Source organism: Populus trichocarpa, chromosome 18 (assembly GCF_000002775.5).
Source record: "Populus trichocarpa isolate Nisqually-1 chromosome 18, P.trichocarpa_v4.1, whole genome shotgun sequence".
NCBI classification, from domain to species: Eukaryota; Viridiplantae; Streptophyta; class Magnoliopsida; order Malpighiales; family Salicaceae; genus Populus; species Populus trichocarpa.
The window spans coordinates 14,283,064-14,305,401 of record NC_037302.2 but is presented as its reverse complement, the minus strand read 5'-3'; the positions used below and the strand labels follow the sequence as shown (position 1 = coordinate 14,305,401).

The following is a 22,338-nucleotide window of genomic DNA, read 5'->3' as shown; positions in this document are numbered from 1 at the left end:
TCCATAAAAAAATTTAAAAAATGTCAAGGTTTTTTTTTAAAATAAATAAATGCTGCTATGCATGTATAGTATAGATAATTGCTTGAAATGCATTATAATTAACATGTAATTGCAATGAGGTTTTACTCAAATGCTTGCTGCAGTGACCTCCCATTATCTATAAGAAGGGGACCTGATTGAGAAAAGACTTTGGCACATTTTTTTAAACAAATCTTCAACCAGATAATTCTTGGTTAAAGATATAAATCGTGTGTTCTATACAGAAAAAGGATCGCAGAATGGGGACTAATACTAGGTTAGTCCTATCATTTTCCAATCTTATTCTCCTTTAATTTCTGGTTGTGCCTCTAATAATTCCACTTAAACTTTTTATTTATTTATTTTTACAAAGCAGAGGTTATAACTTTAACTTTTGATAATGCGATTCAAAAAATAAAAAAAAAATATTTTAATATATTTTCAATTAAAAAATATTTTTATAAAAACATTATCAGCCATATTATCAAGTACGCAACTCGGACACCCACGTTAAACTAAAAAAAAAAATAAGCAACTCAGACAAGGAGGACATGCATTGATATGAGTTGAACTACAGCTCATTACGGTCAAAGAGTAACGCATTAAAGAATTACACTCACCGCAATACACAGTAGAACCAAACAAGAAGGAGAATAAAAAGACAAAATTATTTCTTGGCTCCGGAATAACTAATGGACTATTCAGTGCCCGAGTCGAAAAGAATTCCTTGGTTAATTGATTGTACAGAAACTTTATGGAAGTGCTTCATCTGCATCCTGTTCTAATTATAAACTAGAGGATAATAGTGATCACGTCGACAAGGCTTCTGGTTCATCCTTAGTGCTGTTATATCGAGCTCCAATCTTTGTCAAGGTCTCGGCAACTTCTTTCATTGACGGGCGGAAAAGGGGTACCGCCTGAAGACATCTAACAGCAAGTCGACCTATTCGTAAAACTTGTTTTACTGGGTATTTTCCATCCAACCTGGGGTCCATAAAATTTCTCACCTTTCTTCTATCTGATAGAAATGGTCTAACCCAGTTCACTAAATTTATTTGCTGACTCGGACGGCTTTTATCATATGCTCGTAAGCCTGTTAGCATCTCCAACAAAACAACTCCAAAACTATACACATCACTCTTCAGATACAAATTCCCTGATCAATCAAATAGAATCAATGTTAGGGTAGATTCTGATAGCATGTTTTCAATCAACCACTACTATGAAATGGGATTTTAGTAGCAGTTGTTCGTTAGCGAGTTTGAGTAAACTGTCATTACAGATACATAGATATAACAATTGTAATAAGAATAAAGAAACATGCCGTTAAAGACTTGATAAAATGCCATTATAATTTAATTTTGTTGTGGTGAGCTGCTTTAGAGTAATTACAATGTTATAAATTGAGATTGGAAGTTTGAATGAACTGCAAAGCGAAACATCATTCAGTCATTGAGGCATCCCAGTTAAGAAATAAACAACTAAATTACCTGTAGCAACATACTCAGGAGCAGCATAGCCAATTGTGCCCATAACATGTCCTGATACATACGATTCACCGTCTGCAGGTCCCCATTTTGCCAAGCCAAAATCCGATAACTTTGGAGTGTAAGACTGCAGAAGATTTAGGAACTTAATGTCTTATGAATCATATTATAATACGTTCTTAAATATTTTTGCCAACTCTCAAGCAAGACTTTACTCGTTCGGCATTTCCCTTTGCCACCAATGACAGGGTGAATCACAGTTGCTAGTGGTTAAGATTGAACTTTGCAGGGAAGGGGATTTTTGAAGAAAATAGATCAACATGAAGCTAAACTTTCGAGTAAAAATGGTGAGAAAATATACGCATCATGAAACTGCCTTTACTGAATGAGTTTGTCATATCGTGTTTGGTTGATAATGCAGATTATAAAGAACTTTACCTCATCAAGCAATATATTTGAGGTCTTGAAATCTCTGAAAATTATCGGTTTCTCCATTGTATGCAAGTAAGCAAGGCCTTGAGCCGTTCCTATTAAAACCTTAAGCCTTGTCTCCCACGAAAGCATTCGATCAGGGCCCTCTGCATGAGTATAAAATGGAGCGCAAGAGAACTAAATGAGTTTATTTCATCTACAGAGCACACGATTGGGATCATAGACCAGGACTCTAGAATTCATTGCTTGTTCTTACTTCCAAACAAATGGTAATTTAAGCTGCCCTTTTTCATGAATTCATAAACAATAACATGCTCCTCATCTTCTCGACAGTATCCCAACAGCTTTACAACATTAGGATGAGAAAGCCTTGCCAAGAAACCCACCTCTGTCTGCACCAGAAAAATGGCTACCGAATTAGTATATAACAATTATGCCCTTTCTAAGGACTGTTGTTACCAATTTCTTCATTCTTATATATCGCATTTGTAAACAGGACTTGATCATAAGTAGTTTGGAAAGAAACTAGCAGCTAAGCTATCTATCAACCAAGGCAAAAGACCCATCAAACCAAGTGTTTCAATCTGAGCTAAACGTGCAAATGAAGAAACCTAAAGGTTGGCACATTAAGAGATAAACAACAAAACAGAATTACCCGCCACTGTCGATATCCTTGCTTGCTTTTGGAATCCAATCTCTTGACAGCAATGGGCCTTTTCCTTGTTCCCTGAGATGCTACCTTCTCCTTGAGCCAACCTTGATAGACCTTTCCAAAACCACCTTCTCCCAGCACCATATTGCTACGAAAATTCAAAGTTGCTGCCTTCAATTGCTCAAATGTGAAAGCTCTTAACTTTGAGTCTGATCCAGATTCCACATCCGGAAGGGCCTCATCATCTACAGAAACTAGGAATTCGTTGTCATCAGGGACATTGCCCCAAATAGCTGCAATAGCATCGCTTGCTTGATAAATCCATGTCGTTAAATTGGTGGTTGCCATAGAGAGCCAGCTGCTTCCAGAGACATTGCTACCCCCGAAAGATGTATCATCTGATTATATTACTTATACTATTAAACCGAACTTTAATTGAAGGATTGACTAATGAGATAATTGCACTAGTAAGTTTATGAATAACAGATGATTGAAGTGCTAACAGTTTCAAAAACAAACCAAAACAACAATAAATAACAGGATTGAGTTAAACTAATGGTTGGAAACTAACCATCAAGATGCCCTACAGAGCTAGGAGCTGCGTCTGGGTCAAAGAATGAGCCAGGGGCAGGGGCGGGGGCAGCATCTGAGGGAGGAGGGGGATCAACAGGGGTTGGATTTGACTTATCAGAAGTCCGACTCCAGCAAATCCCCATCAAAAGAATTGTATCTTCGTTGAATCAACAATCTCTTTGATGATTGACATAGAGAGGGCAGATGGGCTAAACTAGTTCGGTTGACCTTGACTTTGTGAAGTGGCGACTGGCTTGTCTGTCATTTCTAATAAAAACAATTTGTCTCGAATCTAAGGTCCCAACAACCAAATTTGGATAGTCGTCGACTCAGATGTGTTTGGTAATGAGTTTGAAAATTATTTTTGAAAAAATTTAAATTTATTTTTTGTTTTAATTTAATATATTTTTAATATTTATAAATTATTTTGATGTACTGTTTTTAAAAATAATTTTTAAAAAATAAAAAAATATTATTGACAAACTTTTTTGAGTGAAAAATACTTTGTAAAGTAACCACAACCACACTCAACTGGACTAAGAGCTCATATGGAAATTATTTTTTTTAATATTTGTTTTATTAAAAATTAATTTTTTTTTATGTTTTTGATCATTTTGATACATTGATCTCAAAAATAATTTTTAAAAAATAAAAAAATATCATTTTAATATATTTCAACATGAAAAACATTTTAAAAAGTAACCGCAACTACATTCTCAAACAGAAGAGCATGTTTATCATTGCCGTTGAACTATTGTTTGTTATTTTTATTTTTATTTTTATTATTTTTTTAAATTAATTTTTTTTATTGTTTGGTTGCCAGTCAAAAGATTAAGGGAATATTTATTTTTGTATTTTAAAAATATTTTTTAAAAAAATTGATTTTTTTTTGCTTGAAATTAATATTTTTTTAGTATTTACTATTTTATCATCATTTTAATATATTAATGCCAAAAATAATCTTTAAAAAATAAAAAAAAAATATTATTTTAATATATTTCTAAATAAAAAAATTAAAAAAAAACAATTACAAACGCCTCCCAAAAACCCTTCTAAAATTATTTATAGATCCGGTGGTTTGGCTTTCTGTTAAGAAAAGGAGGAGAATTTCCATATATTTCAATTTCCACTCCTTTCCACATCATATTGCCGAGCTCATCTGACACGATAGTAGTAGTTAACATCATATCTATCGTTGTGAACTTCTATATATATATCGTAGTGAAAAATCCTTGAAAACTATTACTATTAGACCTCAACAAGTCAATATTCTGAACTTGCTCCAAGCAATCTCAGACCTCAAGTAAAAGGCCTTTCAACACACTGAACGAAAATTAGGCCTAGCTTTCATCCTTTTCTTGCTAATAACAAGCAGCGTTTATCTTACCTCTGCATTTCCATTTTGATATCTTTTCAAAAGACAAAAAAAGGAACTTGCATTTTGTGAGACACTGGCTTTGATTGACACGAAATGCAGCGGATAGCAGTGGAATACAAGGATGCAAGCACAAGCTGATCCAGATAAATACAAATGCTTGATACATTTAAGCAATTTGAAGGCTGATGCATCTTTCGGTAAGAAACCTGAAGCTCTCAAGGTTCCTCTTCTGCTGGTGAAACAGGGAATTCTCTGTCCTCGGTGACCTTGTTTCCCCGCATGGCTGCAAATACACCACTTGCTTGAGACAACTGTGCTGAAAAATTTGTGGTTGCCATACAGAACCAGCTGTACCCAGAAAAAATGAAGCATCTGATTTCGAGAACAAATTTAAAGCCTTCTGCATAATGAGATAACATCAATAGTTTACGAGAATTATATGATAAATGATAAATGACAAGTAGACTAATAATACAAGTTTTAATGGTTGGGTTGTCCCATTGCGAAGGAAGATAGACTTATTCATGACTTTTTAAAAAAAAAAAACAAAGAAAAAAGACTAACAAGAAGAAGAAAAATTAAAAGACGTCATCCCGGCCAGCATGATGACGAGATTTTGCATCATCTAACTTCAAGCTTTGTGAGGAAGCAGACGAACTGGAAGTCCCATTTCTGGTTTTGGCGTTGGATCGAATACTATCTTCTCATCGAGAATCAATCTTTCAAATTTGAACCTCTTCACCAAGTTATGCATGAAAACAAGAATTTCTAATCGAGCATATTCATTTCCAGGGCACATCCTTGGTCCTCCACCAAATGGAATAAACGTGTAAGGAGCTGGTCCTTTCCCTTCAAATCTACTGGGATCGAACTTTTCAGGCTCAGAAAAGTATTCAGGATTTTTATGGGTCGAGCTTGCACTCCAATACAACTACAAAAATAATTTGTCAATTCAAAATTAGCACGGCCATGCTCCTGCTCAATGCTTGGGTGACATTGAAAAGTGCTTAAAACAAAATAATGGGAGAAGTCAGTCTCTAGATTATGATAAATTCTCATTGATACAAATGAATTGGCATTTAGGCCCATGTGCCACTAAGAGTATATATATGCTTGGAAAAACAATATATTGAAGGACTAAATGATTTACAGTGAGAAAATGACTTGCCTTCCAGCCCTTTGGGATGGAGAACCCGTTGAATGTGAAGTCCTTGATGGCTTCTTTGAAGTTACCAATAAGCGGTGGTGAGAGTCTCAACGTTTCACAAGCTACATTCCATGAATATTTCATCTTTTGAATGTCATCCCAATTCAACAACTCACCGGGTGCTTTGGATTTAATGATCTCAGCTTGTTCTATCAAATTGTTTACAATTAAACAAGTTAGCTCTTGTCATAATGAAAATCTAATATTGACTTATTGAATAGCTATAGCACATAGGTTCTTCAAAACAAGGTTAAAAATTCAAGGAAAGACTGCAAGAAGAGAAAGTTGAAGAGAAAAAACAGTTACCCTTGTAAACTGCTTCATAGATATGAGGCAGCTCAGCAAGATATTTGACAATGAAAGTACAAGAAGCAGCAGTGCTTTCATGTCCACCCATCAATAATGCAAGAATCTTGTCAGAAATCTGCACCTCATTCATGTACTTTCCATCCGCATCATTGCTCAACAGCATGTGTGACAAAATGTCCTGGGTTGGGGATGCCTTTCCTTCTGCAAGATCCTTCTTTCTTTGCCTGATAATGGCCAAAAGCTCAATTCTGATTAACTTTGAGGCCTTGATGGCTCGATTAAATGGAGTTCCAGGAAAATCAATGGGGATGGTAAAAATACCAGAGGTTATTTGGTTGAATGGGTGGGAAAATCTGGCTATGTGGCTGGGATCTTCAATACTTAGAAACAAGCGGCAAGCCAACTCGAATGTGTAGCTTTTTGCCAGAGGGAAGACAACCACCTCTGCTTTGTTTCCCCACTCCAAGGCAAAGTGTCTTTTGGTAACCATATCCATGGTACCTATATACCTCTGCAAGGCCTCAGGTTTCAAGAATCGAGGGAACAACCTACGCATTCTTTTCGCTTCTTCTTTGGGTGACGTTTCTACTGCAGATGGAAATATCCTGTTCACAAAATCAGGCCACCATGTTTCAACAAGTCTGTTCTCGTTGGAGAATAAGAACTTGTTTCCGGCAACACCATTTAACATCACTACAGGCTGAAGAAAAAGATTTGTTTTGAATATTTCTGACGAATATTTCCGAATGCGATCGAATATGAAGTTTTCTGGGCAACCTTTCCATCCTTTTGACAGGAAATCTAGGCTCTCTCCCACAAAAGGGAGGCCTAGATTGCCTGGAGGAACGTTTTGGAGTTTATCCTGGTATCTGTGCTTGTAAATTATGGCAACGAGGGAGAGAATGATGGGGACAAAGAGGAGAAGGATGAAATAGAGAGTCTCCATTTCTTGAAAGTACTGCAACTTGTTGCAGCTTCTTTGGTGCAGACATGTTCTTAATGGATGGCCTATATATAGTAGAAAACAAATCTTTAGGTTGCGTTTTAGATACACCATTCACATCTCAATATATGACAATTTTTGTTTTCTCGCACCATGTTATTATATCCGAATAAAAATTGATAATATGGATTATAAATTCACTTGTCTAATCCAATTGCTGAAAAATAATAACGAAGTTAATTAAGATTGTCGGTAATGATCATTTAAAAATAAAAAATAATATAGATGTGTTAGAATACGTTTGGAAACGTAATGCAAAACATGTTCTTAAAAAATTTTAAATTTTTTTTTATTAAAATTTAATATGTTTTGTATATTTTAAATTGTTCTGATGTGCAGATGTCAAAAATGATTTTTAAAAATTGAAAAAACATCATTATGATACATTTCGGCATAAAAAATTATTTGAAAAAGCAACCGCAACCATACTGTCAAATACTCTCTTAGTGACAAAAAGTGAATCATAATTACATCAATTTCATCACATGAGTATTCTGTCTGAAAATGTAGTTGTAGTTGTTTTTTAAAATGTTTTTTATTTTGAAATATATTAAAATGATATTTTTTTTTATTTTTTAAAAATTATTTTAGAGATTAACGTATCAAAATGATTTAAAATATAAAAAAATTAATTTTTTAAAAAACACAGGTTGCCCTACATTTCCAAACGCTCTCGAACATTCCTCACCATCGTCATTATACAAAGTTGAAATAAAATTTTAAGAAAAAATTTTATTTTTCCTAAAAAGTTCTATTCTTCAGTTGAAAGAAACTCGTCTTGAATTTGAAAACTTGGTTGGAAAATCATCTTTCACAATAAACACTTCTAACATAACGTTCCTAGGACGAAACCTTTGAAAATCATCCTACTTCACCATAGGCAAATCTAACATAATATTCTTGGGACACAAGCTCCTCAGCTAGAAACCATCATCTACCATGAATACATCCAACATAATGTTTTTACGGCAGAACCTCCTCCATTGAAAACCAGCATTCACCATGCATGAACATATCCTCCAGGACTTCTAACCATGGCAATAAGAAAAACCATCTTGAAAGTAGGTTTCGGATACCAGCAAAAATAGTCAAAAACAAAGGATAAGGATTATAATTCAGCAACAAAATCCACTTCATGATCAGCGGGAAAATAAAAATTAGGATCCGATCCCTCCTCTATATACTAGTAGGGTGCTAGCACAGAATAATGAGTTCAGCTTGGGCATATGTTTCCGCACTCTGATTTTGTTAATTTGTTTATTCTTTTGGTTTTTGTGCCGGGATTATTTTCAAGATTACATCCACCACTCTGATCTGATCAAATAATATGGTATTCAAGCTTCAACTAAAAGATTTGTGGCAGATTTAATTATCTCTATCGCTAGGTTTAATTATGGTTTAATGGAAGTCCTTGAGGTAAGGATTCTATCACAATGAATCTTGAGGTTGCGAGATTAGGCCGCTACACTTAATCTTCTAGCTCTGGACAGAACGTTCTCCATCCTAGCAATTAGGAAAAATCACTATTAGGGCAAATCAATGAGTATGGTAAACTATGACTTGTCAATTGAAAAAATAGAAACAAAATGGAATATATGATACTAAAAGCCAACTAAGCACCATAATATTAATTGGATGGATCGCTTGCACAGACAACAACCACAATAAATACACTCGTGTTGTGATCCATGCGAGGTGATGGTGAATAATATAAAGGCAAGGCTTTATAAAAAAGTTTTAATTAACCACAATAAACCTTTTTTGTAATATTCTCATTCTTATATATATATATATATGTGTGTGTGTGTGTGTGTGTGTGGACAAAATCTCAAAGGGAAAAAATTAATAACATGCATGTGGAGGATATTAAAACCTTGGAATATTTAATTGATTAATATATATATCTGGTTGACCTTGCTGTATTATGATCCCACACACAATCTTTTAGCAGGATTCTTAGAAATGCCAGCTTTCCATCTTAATAATTTCCTGATTCTTATTCTTTACTCTTAATTAAAAGGGCAATCTTTCTTTTTTCTTAATCAAAATTAACTTAAAAGAACCGCTTTTTAAATTACATAATTAAAAAGACAATATTTTTATAAATCCATCTTTAAAACTAAAAAAGTTTGTTTGTAAGAAAATAGTTAGATTTTATATTAACGATAAAAAAGCTAAAATCTATCATCTATGAAGATGATTTAGTTATTTCAATTGTCTATATATGCAAAACAACAAGACTGAAAAAAAAAACTAGCGAAAACGTGTTTATTAACTAGAAAAAAAAAATTATATTCTTAAAAAGTCGAGTTTTCTAATTCTCTAATTTTTCAAAAAAATTGAAAAAATCTAATTAGTTTTTTTTTCAAATTCTTCACCATAAAAAATAATAACATGTAAAAAAAATTAAAAATGATCTATCAATACATTTACTTTTGTTTTCATTTTCTTTATAAAACTCAACTAGCTAAATTGCTGCTTAGAATTACAATACTGTATATATTACGTTATTTTACAGTGGTCTCTTAATTAATAACATGTGGAGGATATTAAAACCTTGAAATTAATTGATTAATATATAGTTGACTTTGCTGGGTGTTTTTACTACTACGATCCCATACACAATCTTTAAGTAGGATTCTTTGAAATGCCAGTTCTCCATCTATATAATTATCTGATTCCTATTCTTTATTCTTAATTAAAAAGGCAATCTTTATATTGTTTTTTTATTTATCAAAATTAACTTAAAAGGCTTTTTAGTAACATTTCATTTTAAAAAATAGGAAAAGTTTGGGTGTAAAAAAATATTTAAATTTTCTGTCAACAATAAAAAAAAATAATATTTACCATATATGGAAATGATTTAGCTATTTCAATTTTCTATGTCTACAAAATTGACTTTAAAAAGTAAATGAGTAGTTTTGGAAATTGAAGCAAATTATTGAGCCTTGCAATCAACAATTCTATTAAGCATTTTATAGGTATACAATTTGCAAAGTATGAGACAGCAAATGAGGTTTTGGATCATCCGCAAAGGTTATTCACACAATCAAATTTTACAAAGCAGTATCAACTAGAAAATGACATATGAGCTCTTCATCAGAAGAATATGAATATTTAAGAGTTTTATTTTGTTATGACAGATCTTTGAAATCAATTGGCTCTTACAGAATCGGCAGAATTAAATGCATGTGATGCCTATATTGATTGTAGAGAGCAGCAACGATTGATACAGTTTTTAACAGCACTTCATAGTGATTTTGAATGACTTAGAGGTTCAATTCTACATCGTTCTCCATTGTCTTTTGTTGACTCTGTTGTTAGTGTGTTATTGGCTGAAAAAATACGTATTCAGTCTTATTCTGAAAAAGAAATTCTATCTGCTTGGAATCCCTCTATACTAGTAGTACCATCTAAGACATTCTTTAATCATCAAAATAAGCCTTACACAAGGATTGCCTTCGATGAGTGCAGTTTTTGTAAGCAAAAAGGTCATTGAAAGGCTTAGTGTCTCAAGTTGAGACAGTAGAATCAAGCTTGGAAGCTTAGCAGCCAGTCACAATCTAATGCTCATAGACCACCTCATGGTTATAAACCACCACACCACAATACTGCTGGAGTAGCTTCTTCAGGCTCTATCATCGATCCTAGTACTCTGACTGAGCAATTTCAGAAGTTTCTCTTCTTACAACCACAATCAATGTCCTCTTCTCCTTTCGTAGGTCAGTTGCCTCATAGTTCCTCAGGTATGTCATATTCTGAATGGGTCTTGGATTATGGTGCTTCACATCATATGTCTCCAGATTCTTCATCTTTCACCTATATGTCCCCTTCGCCCTACATTCCTGTTATGACTGCTGATGATACTCTCATGCCCTTAGCAAGTGTTGGTTCTGTTGTCACACCTTCCTTGTCTCTCTCTAATGTTTATCTTATTCCAAAACTCAGATTGAATCTTACTTCTATTGGTCAATTATGTGATTCTGGTGATTATTTAGTCATTTTTTCTTCTTCCTTTTAATGTGTACAAGATCTGCAGTCTCAAAAGCTGATTGGGACAGACCGTAAGGAGAATGGACTATATATTTTGAAAGATGAAAATCTGAAACGAGAAGACGAAACATGACCTAGACAAGAATGTCATAGATAAAAACTAAAAGATGAAGGACTCAAACAAAAAGAAGATAAATCAACAGTAGTAGCAGCAACAACGACAACTAACACTTTTAGTGGATGTAAATTGGCAAAATTTTCTGCTTTATCTTTTAATCGAAGTATTTATGTTTCTTCTTCACCATTTGACTTGATTCATTCTAATGTATCGAAACCTTCTCCTGTTGCCACAAAAGGAGAGTTTCGATATTATGCTTCATTTATTGATGATCATACTTGTTATTGTTGGGTTTATTTAATAAAACACCATTCTGAATTCTTTGAGATATATACAACATTTTGAGCTCTTGTCAAAACTTAATATCCTGTTGTAATCAAATGTTTTAGGTGTGATTTGGGTGGAGAATACACCTCTAATAAAAATTTTGAATTGCTTGTCTTATATGAAACCATTCACCAAACTTCATGTACAGATACTCCTAAGCAAAATAGAGTTGCAGAAAGAAAACATAGGTACATTATCAAAATTGCTCGTTCTCTCTTGTTGTCTTTTTTTGTTCCTAGTGAGTTTTGGGGAGAAGTTGTCCCTACTGCTGTAAGTTTAATTAATACAATTCCATCTTCTCATAATTTGGGTTTATCTCCTTTCGAAAAGTTATATGGGTATGTCCCTGGTTATTCCTCCTTTAGAGTTTTTGGTTGTACTTGTTTCGTTCTTCGTTTTTATGTAGAGCGCAGTAAGTTGTCCTATTGATCTGCTATTTGTGTCTTTCTATGTTATGGTGAAGGTAAAAAAGGGTATCGTTGTTTTGATCCAATAACTTAGAAATTTTATGTGTCCCTTCATGTTGTTTTTTTTTAGCATATACCTTTCTTTTCTATTTCATCCACTACTCATAGCCTGACTAGATCTGATCTTATTCGTATAGATCCATTTTCTGAGGATTCTGATAGTTTATTATCTCACGTTCAAGACTAATCTATTGAACGATATAATGCTAGGTTGGTTGTAAAAGGATACTTTCAACAGTATGATATGGATTATGAGGAGACATTTGCTCTAGTTGCAAACTCAAGCATGGCACCATTAATTTGTCGTTTGTTTCTTCTTCCTTGCAGATTTCTTTACCAAGTCGCGTTTCATTTCTCGTTTTATTTCTAGTTGGCAAACTCTCGATGCTTGTAGCCGTAACATCGTGAGTTTGATGGGAGATGTTAAATAATATATTTATCTTAATTTATTTATTAAGGGTAGAATAATATTTTTAGTCAAATCTATATATAATCTTTTTGTATTTAGATTAAAAATTACAGTATAAAGAAATTAATAAGAACTCTAGTCTTTTTTTCTCTTGTATTTGTATTTGTTTTGTGTTAATTTGGGTTGTTTTAACACTGAATGATCAAATGCTAATCTTTTACTATTGAACCAAATGAAAAGCCTTGCATATATATATTTATAGATTAAGTGGATCGGTCCAAGCTCTACAAAAGATCACTTCCAATCCAATCATTAAATTGCATTTAAATTTTGCCAGGAAGCTTCGTCTGGGTCAGAGAAAGAGACAGAGGCGGGGGCAGCATCTGTGGGAGGAGGGGGATCAACAGGGGTTGGATTTGATTTATCAGAAGTCCGACTGCAGCAAATCCCCATCAAAAGAATTGTATCTTCGTTGAATCAACAATGACTTTGATGACGTACAGAGGGCAGTTGGGCTTCTGTCATTTCTAATAAAAACAATTTGTCTCAAATCTGAGGTCCCAACAACCAAATTTTGTTAGTCGTTAGCTTTAATTGAGTAGAAAAGGCCCGACCACTGGAACCAGCTCCGGACTGGACTAAGACGGTTTGGGAACAAACCGGAAACACCCCTTGACCGGAGGTTATAATTTTTGTTTTTTAAAGGTAAATTAATAATTCTAGTGTGCAATAAAAACATGAAGAAACTGATCTACCCCAGACAATTTGTAATGCCATTTAAACCCCATGGAAATACAATTTTGCCGCTGAAACTCAGCGTCTCCCTTGCAATTATAGAGGGTAAAATCATCAGTGCATTATAGTAATTCACAGTGTGCCGGGCCTTGCTACACAGTAAAAGGTTGAGTAGAATTATTATTTTTTTTACTTTTGTTTTTATTTTAATATGTTCTCCAATTGATACGAGTCCTTCCATTAAAAAAAAAAAACTTGAAAACGGAATTAGACCCACCATTTGATATGAATCACTCGTACCAAATGTAGCAATCTCTATAATCGAACAGCAACATAATTAGACCCAGCAGTCAATTCTAAGAAAACTGCTAGATTGTGAACTTGGAATCCTGTATGGTGGTCTAATTGTTGCCCTATTCTGCAAGCAATCTCAGATCTTTTTATAGATTAGAGGGATAGGGCCAAGCTCTACAAGAGATCACTTTCAAAACAATCATTGAATTGTACTTAAATTTTGCCAAGAGATTCGGGCTAGCTGGCTTTGCTGGCTCACATCAAGAGGTCATTTCAAAAAGACTCAGAACATGCTGCTTAATTTAGTTTCATTATTTCCCTCTTTAATTTTGGATTTTTAACCTTAATTTTATATTTTATGTTTATTTTCCAATCAAATTAGGAATTCTGATTTTTCTTCCTTGTAAGTTCGATTTTAAACTTATTTAAAGGATTGTTTTTTTTTTTTTTTATAAGTAGACTAGTAATACAAGTTTCAGAGAATATTTATTTTTACATTTCAAAAGTGTGGATGGTTGTTGGAAATGAAGATAGATTTATTTATTAGAGACCAACAAGATAAAGAAAAATTAAAAGAGGTCATCCCGGCCAGCATGATGACGAGATTTTGCGTCATCTAATTTCAAGCTTTGTGAGGAATCAGACGAACTGGAAGTCCCATTTCTGGTTTTGGCGTTGGATCGAATACTATCTTCTCATCGAGAATCAATCTTTCAAATTTGAACCTCTTCACCAAGTTATGCATGAAAACAAGAATTTCTAATCGAGCATATTCATTTCCAGGGCACATCATGGGTCCTCCACCAAACGGAATAAACGTGTAAGGAGCTGGTCCTTTCCCTTCAAATCTACTGGGATCGAACTTCTCAGGCTCAGAAAAGTACTCAGGATTTTTATGCGTTGAGCTTGCACTCCAATACAACTACAAGAACAATTTGTCAATTCAAAATTAGCACGGCCATGCTAGCTCCTGCTCAATGCTTGGTTGACATTGAGAAGTGCTTAAAACAAAATGGGAGAAGTCAGTCTCTAGATTATGATAAATTCTCATTGATACAAATGAATTGGCATTTAGGCCCATGTGCCACTGAGAGTATACGATTGGAAAAACAATTTATTGAAGGACTAAATGAGTTACAGTGAGAAAATGACTTGCCTTCCAGCCCTTTGGGATGGCGAAACCGTTGAATGTGAAGTCCTTGATGGCTTCTTTGAAGTTACCAATAAACGGTGGTGAGAGTCTCAACGTTTCACAAGCTACATTCCATGAATATTTCATCTTTTGAATGTCAACCCAATTCAACAACTCACCAGGTGCTTTGGATTTAATGATCTCAGCTTGCTCTATCAAATTGTTTACAATTAAACAAGTTAGATCTTGTCATAATGAAAATCTAATATTGACTTATTGAATAGCTATAGCACATTGGTTCTTCAAAACAAGGTTAAAAATTCCAGGAAAGACTGCAAGAAGAGAAAGTTGACAGTTACCCTTGTAAACTGCTTCATAGATATGAGGCATCTCGGCAAGATATTTGACAACGAAAGTACAAGCAGTACCAGTGCTATCATGTGCACCCAACAGTAATGCAATAATCTTGTCAGCAATCTCCACCTCATTCATGTACTGTCCATCCGCATCATTGCTTAGCAGCATGTGTGACAATATGTCTTGGGTTGGGGATGCCTTTCCTTCTGCAAGATCCTTCTTTCTTTGCCTGATAATGGCCAAAAGCTCAATTCTGATTAACTTTGTGGCCTTGATGGCTCGATTAAATGGAGTTCCAGGAAAAGCAATGGGGATGGTAAAAATACCAGAGGTTATATGGTTGAATGGGTGGGAAAATCTGGCTATGTGGCTGGGATCTTCGATACTTAGAAACAAGCGGCAAGCCAACTCGAATGTGTAGCTTTTTGCCAGAGGGAAGACGACCACCTCTGCTTTGTTTCCCCATTCCAAGGCAAAGTGTCTTTTGGTAACCATATCCATGGTACCTATATACCTCCGCAAGGCCTCAGGTTTCAAGAATGGAGGGAACAGCCTCCGCATTCTTTTTGCTTCTTCTTTGGGTGACTTTTCTACTGCAGATGGAAATATCTTGTTTACAAATTCAGGCCACCATGTTTCAACAAGTCTGTTCTCATTGGAGAATAAGAACTTGTTTCCCGCAACACCATTTAACATCACTACAGGCTGAAGAAAAAGATTTGTTTTGAATGTTTCCGATGAATATTTCCAAATGCGATCGAATATGAAGTTTTCTGGGCAACCTTTCCATCCTTTTGACAGGAAATCTAGGCTCTCTCCCACAAAAGGGAGGCCTAGATTGCCTGGAGGAAGGTTAGGGAGTTTATCCTGGTATCTGTGCTTGTAAATTATGGCAATGAGGGAGAGAATGATGGAGACAAAGAGGAGAAGGATGAAATAGAGAGTCTCCATTTCTTGAAAGTACTGCAACTTGTTGCAGCTTCTTTGGTGCAGACATGTTCTTAATGGATGGCCTATACATATTACGCAGAAAACAAATCCTTTGGTTGCGTTTAGAGACACACCATTCACATGCCAATGACAAAATATTTTGTCGGCAATGAAAAATTACAACAATTTAAAATAAAATTCATTTTATTTAAGATTGTCGGCAATGAAAAAGTGAATCATAATTACAACAATTTGAAATAAAATTCATAAACTAAATAATAAAAAATAAAAATCATAATTACAACAATTCCTGTATTAGTTTCATCGACTCGAAAGAAACTCGTCTTGAAATTCAAATCTTAGTTGGAAACCATCAATATCTTTCACAGCAAACACTTCTAACATAACTTTCTTAGGTCGAAACCTTCGAAAATCATCCTTCTAAAAAAAATGGAATATATATATACGATACTAAAAGCCAACTAAGCACCATAATATATATATATATATATATATATATATATATATATATATATATATATATATATATATATTAGGTCTATTAATTGAATATTGGATCGCTTGCACAAACAACAACCACAATAAATACACTCGTGTTGTGATGCCATGAGATGTGTTGTTGAATAATCTAAAGTGAGGTAATCTTCATTTCATAAAATATAATTAACAAATATACTTTTTATTTATTTTTAAAATTTTTTATTAAATAAAGAGGTCTTGAGTTCAAGTTACTCATATGCCTGGGACAGCATAATTATGGCTATAGTCTTACTTCTTTTTTCTTTATCTTTTTTTTTTTAATGATAATCGGTACACTTTATGGAAATAGTAGAGAAAAACTCCATGCATGCAAGGCCATAAAGATTGTGGCTGCTGGAGAAAGGAGGACATCGATCAGAGGAATATATAAAAACAAGCAGTGGCTTTAAGATAATTATTTTTTTATTCTATTTTAGTTTTCCTTTTGTTTTTGTTTTTTTCAATGAAAAATCATTTGTTGAAAACGAAGAATAACTTTTCCATAAAAAAAAATACATCAATATTACAATTATTTTTCATAAAAAGTCAAAACCATAATTTATAATATTCATAATAATCTAATTGTAAGATATTAATTCTATTTCATTCAAATTAAAAACTATCATGAAAAAGTTATATTGTTAGCTAAAAAAAAGAAAATCTCTATATTGGATTTATAATAAAAATATAAATTTACGACACTAACTAAATATGAAAATATAAAAAAAATAATACTTTTAATATTTTACATTACTAAAAAAGCTTGTATATAAAAGAAAAAAAAATTATTTTCATGTTTTTTTTCTCATTTGAAAAACAGTAAAAAACTTGTAAATAAAATCTATGAAGAACATCTAAAATGTGTTTTCTAAACTTAATATAAATTTGGAAAACTAGTTCTCTAATTTTTTAGATGAAGAAATATTGCATTTGAAGAAAAATTCTCAATTTTTCTTATTTCTGACCTCCACATTTTCAGAGATGCATCCAAGCATAGCACAGGACAGGAGTCTATTATGGTCAGCAGCCCAATAGACTTGAGAATCCATTCTGCTGATTCGCAAACAGAAAGTATCAGCAAATATTATACTGGAAAAAAACAGAATCAGAAGCAGCAAAAACCTTGAAAGACAAGAAAACAGATACAATTATTTGACTGGTATGAACTCGTTTCTGACTGTGGTATAAGTTGGAAGACACAGAATATTATCAGAAGCATTACAGGAAAAAGACATGTCAAAAGTAAAAATGAATCTCAGCATGCACCGGAACTTGTTCAACGGCATGGAGAAAAGGGCTCGAGCATCCAAACATGGAAACAACATAAGAACCTCAGCGGACATCTTTCACTGTAAAAGATGATCAAAACCTGCAACAACGAGATATTCCTTCCAGCTCTGTTCAAGCGAAGGATCGGCCAGGTTCACAAGGAACCTACTAGAATGAATTTACATCTTCTTGGTTTCTTGAGATTTTACTATCCCTTCCAACATGTCAGACACTTCTTTCATCGATGGACGGAATTGCGCTTCATCACAAAGACAAGGAACAGCAATTAAAGCCATTCTTGAAGCTAGTCTGGGAGGATACTTCCCCTCCAACCTGGGGTCCATTATATGCTTCAGCTGGCTTCTTTCTGATAGTTTTGGTTTGATCCATTTCACTAGGTTATGTTGCGCAGGTGGACGATTTATATCAATTACCCGTAGGCCTGTCAGCATCTCGACCAAAACAACTCCAAAACTATATACATCACTTTTTATGTACAGTTTCCCTGATATCAGATAACATAAATCACGGTAGAGTCTAAATTATCAAAGTAGTGCATATAATCTGAACATAGAGACATCCAAGTTTGAAGGATGCAAGAAATTACCATTACGAACATACTCAGGAGCAGCATAACCCTTTGTGCCAACAACTTGTCCCGTTATGTAGGAGTCCCCGGTAGCGGGAGCCCATTTCGCCAAGCCAAAGTCTGATATCTTTGGAGCATATGACTAAAGAAACATAAAAATAGAATGAATTGCAAAATTACAATGTTCATGGAACTTAATTGCATTTTCTTTAAGGTTTCTAATGCGACTAGAAGGGACTGTATGAAAAACGATGAACACTAATGCAAAATTATCTATGTAAGCATGTTAAAAGAAATCAAATCCCATTAACGGGACTTTGGTTCTTTTGCGTTTCAAGAAAGTAATCTAGATATACAGATCGTTACCTCATCAAGCAGTATATTGGAGGACTTGAAATCTCTGAAAATTATTGGCTTCTCCAATGTATGCAAGTAATTCAGGCCTTGAGCCATTCCTTTAGCAATTTTAGCCCTTTTTTCCCATGGAATCAGCCTTTTTGAGCCCTCTGCAAAGCATCATGCAGAGCATTGAGAACAAAATTCATTGTATGCAAGATCAGGAAGTGTGTGCACATACTTGGTCAAATGACAACGATTAAGATTATCATAGATTATTTCCTAGTGGTTCTTACTTCCAAACAGATGATAATTTAAGCTTCCTTTTTGCATGAATTCATATGCAATTAGATACTCTTCCTTTTCTCGACAGTATCCCACTAGTTTCACGATGTTTGGATGAGAAAGCCTTGCTAAGAAACCAACCTCTGCCTTCAGAAAGAAAAGAAGACCGAATAAGAAACAAGAGTCTGGTACCTGGAGAATACTTCGGGCAGTCCCTCGTACGAACGTGAAACAATCTAGTCAATCAATCATGACCATAATTACCAAACCTGGTGTCAACCTGGAGCCTGGCCGAGTTGGTTTTGTTTTTGGACTAAGTTGGGAGCTTACCTCATCAAACTTGGGTGATCTATGGTGAACTCAAAAGTTTCTTTTTTTTTTATAATTTTTATCCAAAACAATGTGTTTCAGTTTTTTAAAAAACTTTTTTACATTTCTTAAAAAAAAATTGAAAGATAGTTTTAAAATAGATCGGTGACTCACAGGTTGACCCGACCAACACAATTGGGTCAGGTTGATAACTATGATCTTGACATGGTTTACATCTATGGATTGGCAGGATTGCCATATCATTCTTACGAGTGAATGTCCGAAATATTTCCCCTTTATCACTTGGGATAACAAATGTACTAAGATTGTCAATGTCTTTTACAATTGCAGAATCATAAATATAATTTCTATATATGCCAAATAATCTAATTACCTGCCATTGCCGATATCCTTGCTTGCTGCTTGCATCCAATCTCTTGACAGCAATGGGCCATTTCCTGGTATCCTGTGACGGTACCTTCTCCTTGAGCCAACCCTTGTAAACATTTCCAAAACCTCCCTTTCCCAACACAATATCACTTCTAAAATTGAAAGTTGCAGCTTTCAGTTGATCAAATGTGAAAGCTCTAACCTTTGAGTCTGAAGCACTTCCACCATCTGGAAGAGCTCCATCATCTGGAAGAAAACCACCATCTATTTCAGGTAAGAACTCATTGTCCTCACCCCAAATAGCTGCAAGAACACCACTTGCTTGAGACAACCAAACAGTAAAGTTGGTGGTTGCCATGGAGAACCAATTGGAGCCAGAAATATATCCAGTTCCACCAAGAAAAGATATACCACCTGATCACGCATAAAAATATATGAATTATGAGACTTTAAATTGAATAAGAGCAGTGGAAGTCGAAAAATTCTGAACTGAAGACGAGCAAAAAGAATATAGGGCCATGTCAAATGCTAAACGAAGATGAATGGCATATTCCTGCCACTAAAGAACTAGAAAAAAATAACTTGTGAGATTTGTTGCTGAACTTACCATCTTTAAGATTATCAATCGTGCTAGGGGCAGGGTCTGGGTCTGGGATTGGTTCAAGAACTGGATCTCCGGCTGCTGAAGCTATGGCTTGATTTGACTTACCAGATAAACAACTCCAGAAGTTCCCCATCAAATAATTCTTCCTTTGAAGAATAAAGAATCAACTACGTGAGAGGGATGGATGGAGGGACGGTGGGAGGGAGAAGGTGTTGACTTTGAGATGTCTGCTGAAATGGCAGGGGGATTTGTCTTCCAGTCTGTCGTTTATTTTACTTTGAGAAATCTGTTTTCTGAAACGAAAAAAAGAAAAGAAACAAAGAACTACATTGACCTACGTAGCCAGCTACTCGTTAACGTGTTAGGCAGTCGCTGAAAATCTAGAAAAATTATTTGAAAAATAAAAGAAGAGGATCATTGTTCTGGCATTATGAGGTGGTTGAGAATATGGAAATGGATGTTGAGTTATTTTTCTATGACAGGGTTTGGTCCTAAGAGGAGAGCTTGGTGGTTATTTTCACGATCTTTAGATTTGTCATTTGCTACCACCTCAACCCTCCAAAGTTCAACCACCTTCACCACCACCACCACCATCTTAAAACAAAATGAGGTGGTCTGCTTTGTTAATCTGAGTGCAGCAAAGCTGGACTTAAAATGCATGTATAGAACTCAGAGGTAACTATTGAAGGATCATTTTTTGCCAGCAATTACTATGACCGCTGATGCACTAATACTTTGTTTTCCTGTCTCTTTTTAAGATTTGGGATATTCAATCTTTCATTCAACATTAAAATTGAATTGAAGTTGTCAAGTGAGGTTTTAAAATATAATTTATATTATTCTCTAACATATTTTTTTAAACAAAGACCCTTTAACCTTGGAAGTTGCAAACTCATACTATCATGTACTATTAATTAATTTTAATGGGAAGAAAAAATAGAGTTGTGATTTTAGATTTATGACTGGTTCATCATTAAAGCTCTGATACAAATGAGAAAATAAGAATCAGTGAACACAGTAAAGAGATGGAGATCACAGGACACAAATCTGAACAATTAGACATTAGCAGATAGGTCCAGAAGTTCAACAATTCTAGTACTCAAAACCAGCATGCATGTAGGATTTAAACAGGCAGCAAAAAAGCCACGCTATAACGGGAAGCGGGTCAGAATCTATTCCACTGATCCACAAACAGGAAGTCACAATCTGAAATATACTGGCAAAAAAAGAGAGTAGAATCTAAACAGGCAGCTGCATAATTGAACAAAATCAGAACCAGCAGAACCTCCTCGACAGAAAAGAAAGTAGATACAACCATTTGGCTGATATAAACTGGAGAGAAGTAGCATCAGTACAGGAAAATGACATTTTGGAGGTAAAAGAGAACCGTAGCATGGTTACGCAGCAGAAAACAGTAAAGGAATACGACCAACGTCAATATTCCGTAAATGATTTACAACGAGAGAAACTCTCAGAAAACTCAAGGCTTGTTTATTCCAAAATCAATAGCTGCCTCGGTCAGAGGCCTTACAATGGTATTTAAAGCAAAACCCTAACCTAACCCTTGACGGATAAGGAAACGACACAAAACATTAAATTTACCATAAATGGCAAATTTGAGATAAATGCAGAATATGAAAGGGCTATGAATCCTGAGCAAACAGGAATTGACGAAAGTCAATTCGGACTCGGAAATCAAAAGTTATGGCTAAAACGAAACTTTCCTAAAATGGAAAAAATGACGATTTCGGGGCCGAAACGATGGAATTTGGCCAAAAACTGGTGGACATCAGGGGCATAGCCGCTGACTTCCTCCGCAAACGGCGAAACGCATTGACTCGGTGAGTTTCGCGGCATTCCGACTTCGACGCCCCGGCTGCCAAAATTCAGTTGCCTTTGAATTTCGGGTGATCTCTCTTGAGCATGTATGCTTCCGCTACTTGTTCTACATCAGACTCCTCCACTTGAAAAGAACTCGACCTCGAGTTAGGTTCTGGATCGGGATCAGGATACAAGTGTTCCTCTGCATAATACTGGAACAAATCTGCAACGTTGAAAGTCTTGGAAATGCCCATGGTTTCGGGAAGATCAATTACATAGGCATTATCGTTGATCTTCTTCAAAACCTGATACGGACCATATTTCTTGGGCTTCAGCTTGTTGTAAGTGCCTACGGGAAACCTTTCTTTGCGCAA

The 22,338-nt window shown here is 34.7% G+C and overlaps 4 protein-coding genes across 4 annotated transcripts; all 4 read right to left on the bottom strand.

The window, feature by feature from the left end:
* Nucleotides 1-546: 546 nt before the first annotated feature.
* Nucleotides 547-3,413, bottom strand: LOC7490473 (probable serine/threonine-protein kinase PIX13). The gene is made up of 6 exons (XM_002324634.4): nucleotides 3,161-3,413; nucleotides 2,593-2,987; nucleotides 2,194-2,329; nucleotides 1,944-2,083; nucleotides 1,509-1,632; nucleotides 547-1,174 (listed from the first exon to the last, which is right to left on the bottom strand). The coding sequence occupies exons 1-6, from the start codon at nucleotides 3,303-3,305 to the stop codon at nucleotides 828-830; spliced, it is 1,287 nt and encodes a 428-aa protein (XP_002324670.2). The 5' UTR covers nucleotides 3,306-3,413; the 3' UTR covers nucleotides 547-827.
* Nucleotides 3,414-4,755: 1,342 nt separating this feature from the next.
* LOC7490472 (beta-amyrin 28-monooxygenase) lies at nucleotides 4,756-7,002 on the bottom strand. Its single transcript, XM_052448879.1, has 4 exons — nucleotides 6,054-7,002; nucleotides 5,709-5,896; nucleotides 5,275-5,471; nucleotides 4,756-4,888 (listed from the first exon to the last, which is right to left on the bottom strand). Exons 1-4 carry the CDS (start codon nucleotides 7,000-7,002, stop codon nucleotides 4,756-4,758), a joined length of 1,467 nt encoding a protein of 488 aa, XP_052304839.1.
* A 6,821-nt stretch (nucleotides 7,003-13,823) lies between these two features.
* Nucleotides 13,824-15,874, bottom strand: LOC7490471 (beta-amyrin 28-monooxygenase). Its single transcript, XM_006372104.3, has 3 exons — nucleotides 14,894-15,874; nucleotides 14,559-14,746; nucleotides 13,824-14,324 (listed from the first exon to the last, which is right to left on the bottom strand). The coding sequence occupies exons 1-3, from the start codon at nucleotides 15,840-15,842 to the stop codon at nucleotides 14,025-14,027; spliced, it is 1,437 nt and encodes a 478-aa protein (XP_006372166.3). The 5' UTR covers nucleotides 15,843-15,874; the 3' UTR covers nucleotides 13,824-14,024.
* A 1,595-nt stretch (nucleotides 15,875-17,469) lies between these two features.
* On the bottom strand, nucleotides 17,470-20,276 carry LOC112324925 (probable serine/threonine-protein kinase PIX13). Its single transcript, XM_024589583.2, has 6 exons — nucleotides 20,147-20,276; nucleotides 19,544-19,953; nucleotides 18,852-18,987; nucleotides 18,586-18,725; nucleotides 18,238-18,361; nucleotides 17,470-18,135 (listed from the first exon to the last, which is right to left on the bottom strand). The coding sequence occupies exons 1-6, from the start codon at nucleotides 20,274-20,276 to the stop codon at nucleotides 17,810-17,812; spliced, it is 1,266 nt and encodes a 421-aa protein (XP_024445351.2). The 3' UTR covers nucleotides 17,470-17,809.
* Nucleotides 20,277-22,338: the final 2,062 nt, after the last annotated feature.